General features: G+C 42.4%; 1 protein-coding gene across 2 annotated transcripts; it reads left to right on the top strand.

Moving 5' to 3' along the window:
- The first annotated feature begins 379 nt into the window (after positions 1 to 379).
- LOC147611419 (putative protein phosphatase 2C 58) lies at positions 380 to 3,696 on the top strand. Of its 2 annotated transcripts, XM_086784516.1 has the most exons (6): positions 409 to 581; positions 2,089 to 2,334; positions 2,499 to 2,775; positions 2,897 to 3,051; positions 3,185 to 3,345; positions 3,378 to 3,421. In XM_086784516.1, exons 1-5 carry the CDS (start codon positions 522 to 524, stop codon positions 3,317 to 3,319), a joined length of 873 nt encoding a protein of 290 aa, XP_086640642.1. In that variant the 5' UTR covers positions 409 to 521; the 3' UTR covers positions 3,320 to 3,345; positions 3,378 to 3,421. The 2 variants fall into 2 exon arrangements, with proteins under 2 accessions (XP_086640641.1, XP_086640642.1); XM_086784515.1 differs by having other exon boundaries at positions 380 to 581; positions 3,185 to 3,696.
- Positions 3,697 to 4,281: the final 585 nt, after the last annotated feature.

Below are 4,281 nucleotides of genomic sequence, written 5' to 3'. Positions count from 1 at the left end.
TGTGGTAGTGCAGTGGCAAAATGGGTTGGCTCACTGCCCAAGGGAGCGAGTGTGAACCCTATGGCACTACACTGGCAAGGTGTCTGTGTGAATGATGAAAATTTCAGTACCAAAAATCTTGGAAAAAAAACTAGTATATATATATATATATATATATATATATATATATATATAAATTCACAATTGGGTATATATATATATATATACCCAATTTGAATTTATTCAGTCAAAGGACAGGTGGAGGCTTAGGGACAGGTTAGCAGGTGACACGTGCAGAGTGTGTGTGGGGGGGGGGACTGGTTAGAATCTTTATATTTTTCCTCTTATTTTCCTCTCCCATGGCCTACCTATTTCTTTCTATATGAAGCTGTCCCCAGGGTGACGTTGTCTCAGCTCTTCTTCTTCTTCTTCTTCTTCTTCTGTGAGCTTGCCACATTTCTTGCAGAAAATATTATCAGTTTACCTGCTCCTGCTCCTGCTCCTGCTCCTGCTCCTGCCCTAAGTGAAACCCTCCTCTCCAAATGATATCCGACTGTAGCCCCCATCTCCCCTCCACCAAGAAAGTCATCGAGAAGATTAAGGTCAGTTTTCCTTTCTTAATCTTGCATCTTTACCCCTTCTTAGGGCTACCCTTCAGTCAATTTCCCGTCACCCCATCTTGTATTTTGCCCCTGTTAGCTTATAATCAGGATTAACCTTCAACCTCGTTCTCAGTATGCCGGATTAAGAATGCTTTGCGTGTGTTTTAACTGCGCTACTAAACCCGCTAATGATGTTATCCCTAGCATTAGCAAGGGTAATTCATGCCTGTTCTTCATAATTAGCAAAAGATCGTTCTTAATTAGCAAAAGATCGTTCTTAAATGCCAAATATATGCACACAATCATCGTGATTTTGGCCATTTATGTCGATAATTTCATACATTAGCATAATTAATAATGAGTCTAGCATTAGAGTCAGGAATGTCGCGCATTATCAAAAGTAGTGTTTTATGCAGTATTTTCCTAATTAACAAAGCCATGTTCAATATACACTAGATTAGTGTGAGATTACTCACTAAGGTTAATGTAAGTGTCTTCAGCGCCATGGGTCTTTCCATTTAGGGTAAAGTCTCATGTTAAGTGTCCTGAAATTAGCTTTAGTGCAGGATATGCATTAGCCACTGAGATAAGAGTGTAATGTCTGTCCTTGAATTGTATAAGCATGGGGCTTGCTACCAAGGTTCAGAAAGCACTGCATCACTTGAGTGCACACCAGATGGTTTTCTAAACACTAATTCTACTTATATAGCTCACATATTCAAGGAGCCTTACCTGATTTGAGGTCCGTTCGGTTTTTTTTTACCGAGGGGGAGGCCTGTGGCGACCACTAAGCCGCCCCTCGTGAAACCGGTTCGACACACGCACCATCAGGCGACACAGCCGCTAACGCGGATCCAGTTTATTTACAGTGTAGTTCACTTACCGTAGGTGTGCTAATTATGTATGTAAATTTTATTCATAGTTTGTAGCAGATAACTTACATTTGCAAAAAACATATAAGGTAAACCTACTTTTTGATAATTCTTGGCATTTAGGTTCCCGGAAGTGAGAGCTGCTAAGCAATGAAGAATTTAATTAGGTTTAGTCATAATCTCCATAGAGGCATTGAGAGTTTGGGTACCATATGCATAGACATTGTCATTTTAACACCCATGATTTGGTGGAGTTGCAGGGCATGAGTGTTGAGCCATCAGAGTTATGCATGAGCATTTCAATGTTCACCTACAAGTCCTGCATGCACGATCTCTCTCTTTCTTTCTCCCACACCCCTGTCTGTGTCCCCTGCCCCTGTGCCCTCACATGCATGCACGCACGCACGCACGTACTTGCGTGCTCTCAAGCACACAAATGAACACAAACATACATGTGCACTCACGCAAATGGGCTTGCATGCACATGCACATGCACATTCACATTCACATTCCAAGCTCATTAGTACGAGATTATCCTTGAAGAGTAGAGTATCAAATGCAGGAGCATATTATTTTACCCCAAATCTTTCTGATGGCATGGTTATGTGTATGCTGCTGAATATTTATGCTTGCAGATGGTGACTGGGCTGCAATCTACCAGTGGAGATTCTGGGAAAGGACATAGCAAGTACACAGAGATCAGTCATGGGTTTAGTCTGGTGAAAGGAAAGTCCAGGCATGAGATGGAGGACTTCCATGTGGCTGAGTTTAGGAAAGTGCAGTCGCATGAGCTTGGCCTGTTCGCCATCTATGATGGTCACCTTGGCCATAGTGTAGCCCACTACCTGCAGAGAAACTTGTTTGATAACATCCTCAATGAGGTACCCCTCAAAAATCCTGATGTGCTATGTTATCATTAGTTTCATTTCATTTGTAAAGTGTCGTTCGTAGAGGTTGCCATCAACAACAGGACATGTACATAAATGCTTCTTAATGGAGAATGCATGATTGCTTAGTATACATGTGTACGCTGGCCTTTCCACAGCCCGGGTTTTGGGACGATCCTGTGGTAGCCATTATGAATGCTTACAGGAGGACAGATTCAACCATTTTGGATAAGGCCCCGGACTTGGGGCCGGGTGGGTCCACTGCAGTTACTGCGATTCTGATAAACGGTAACCGGCTGTTAGTGGCGAATGTGGGTGACTCCAGAGCTGTTCTCTGCAGGCGAGGGATGGCCGTCCAGCTCTCCATTGACCATGAACCAAGCAATGAAAGAGAAGCCATAGAAACCAAAGGGGGTTTTGTAACCATACTACCAGGTTCTTGACACTTCTCAAATGTTTTGCGTTGCAATCAGTTGGATTGGTTCACCTTCATGATTGTTCTTAGTTTAGTGTGTTTATTGGATTTATTTAGTTTAGTTCTTGGGTGATTGAGCAGGGGATGTTGCTAGAGTGGATGGGCAACTCGCAGTTGCCCGCGCATTTGGTGACAAAACTCTCAAAGAGCACTTGAGCTCAGACCCCGATGTGAGGGAAGAGTTGATTAGTGATGATGATGAGCTTTTAATCATCGCAAGTGATGGATTATGGAAGGTAGAAACTCCACATCATGAATCTACATGTTGATTAGTGGTAATCATTCTAGATGTGTTGATGAATGAGTAAAGTTATTTGTGTGACTGTGCTATGACTTGTTCAATGAGGGAAGGTTATGATTTGATTGCAGGTGATGAATAATCAAGAGGCAGTGGAGTTGGTTATGAAGACCAAAGACGCAAAGGCGGCAGCCAAGCAGTTAACAGATGCAGCCTTGGAAAGGAGAAGCAAAGATGACATCTCCTGCATTGTGGTCAGGTTTTGAGGAAAGGAAAGACCAAAGACGCAAAGGCGGCTTGGCAGGAAAGACCAAAGACGCAAAGGCGGCAGCCAAGCAGGTAACAGATGCAGCCTTGGAAAGGAGTGACATCTCCTGCATTGTGGTCAGGTTTTGAGGAAAGGAATAAAGTTACTTATAAAGCTACTTATCATCAACTTGTGTTTCTCTCAACATTTTTCTGTATTTTTCTTTGAAGGGGGGCTCTCAACCTCTATGTAAATGCGCTGTGTTTCTCTCAACCCCTTTTCTTCTCCTCTCCCTCCTTTTCTTCCCAACACACATACATGCACGTGTGCACACGTGCAGAACTGATATATTGAGAAGATCTGTACGTCTTATTTTCCTCTAGTTGAGGCTAGAAATGCTTGAGTTCTGCTTGATCTAGTTTGCCAAAGCTTAAATGACTCTTTTTAACACTTACCCATTAAGCCTGTCACGTTAGTGCATCAGTAGGGAAGGGGAGATCTGAAATTATTAACTGTCCATGCTTCCATCTGTGTTTTAACACTCTTTTTTTTTCGTGAAATGGTGTTTTATATTATATGTAAAAATGTACATCAGCCACATGGCTCACACAGAACCTAAGGCCCCAAAAAAAAACCCCACAAAAGATCCTCTAAAGGATCATGACCATGCAAACCTGTACACTAATAAGAAAGCCTCCTGGCCAAATAAGCATCCCAGATAATAGCATCAAAGATGAGCCAGCCGAGCCGCCGTAGACCACAACGAAATAACATCTGCATCCAGTAGCTGAGCTGAGAGAAGAGAAGAAAACTGCTCTCTCTCTCTCTCTCTCTCTCTTGTGAAGCTTAAATGACTCTTTTTACACTTATGCACTAATGTGACAGGTTTAATAGTGAGTTAAGTAGGGAAGGGGAGCTTTAAAACTATTAATTTTCCATGTTTCCATCTCTCTCTCTCTCAAACACACACACACAAACAAC

Source organism: Cibotium barometz, chromosome 47, assembly GCF_041138505.1.
Source record: "Cibotium barometz isolate CiBa-2024 chromosome 47, ASM4113850v1, whole genome shotgun sequence".
Lineage (NCBI taxonomy): Eukaryota > Viridiplantae > Streptophyta > Polypodiopsida > Cyatheales > Cibotiaceae > Cibotium > Cibotium barometz.
The sequence above is the reverse complement of the archived record's forward strand: the minus strand, read 5'-3'. Positions and strand labels throughout refer to the sequence as shown.

Bases quoted from the DNA above. Each gene is read 5' to 3' on its own strand.
- LOC147611419 (XM_086784515.1), top strand. From the start codon at position 522: ATGATATCCGACTGTAGCCCCCATCTCCCCTCCACCAAGAAAGTCATC. The intron at 2,335-2,498 runs GTACCCCTCAAA...GCCTTTCCACAG, and splicing joins TTGATAACATCCTCAATGAG to CCCGGGTTTTGGGACGATCC. The intron at 3,052-3,184 runs GTAGAAACTCCA...ATTTGATTGCAG, and splicing joins CAAGTGATGGATTATGGAAG to GTGATGAATAATCAAGAGGC.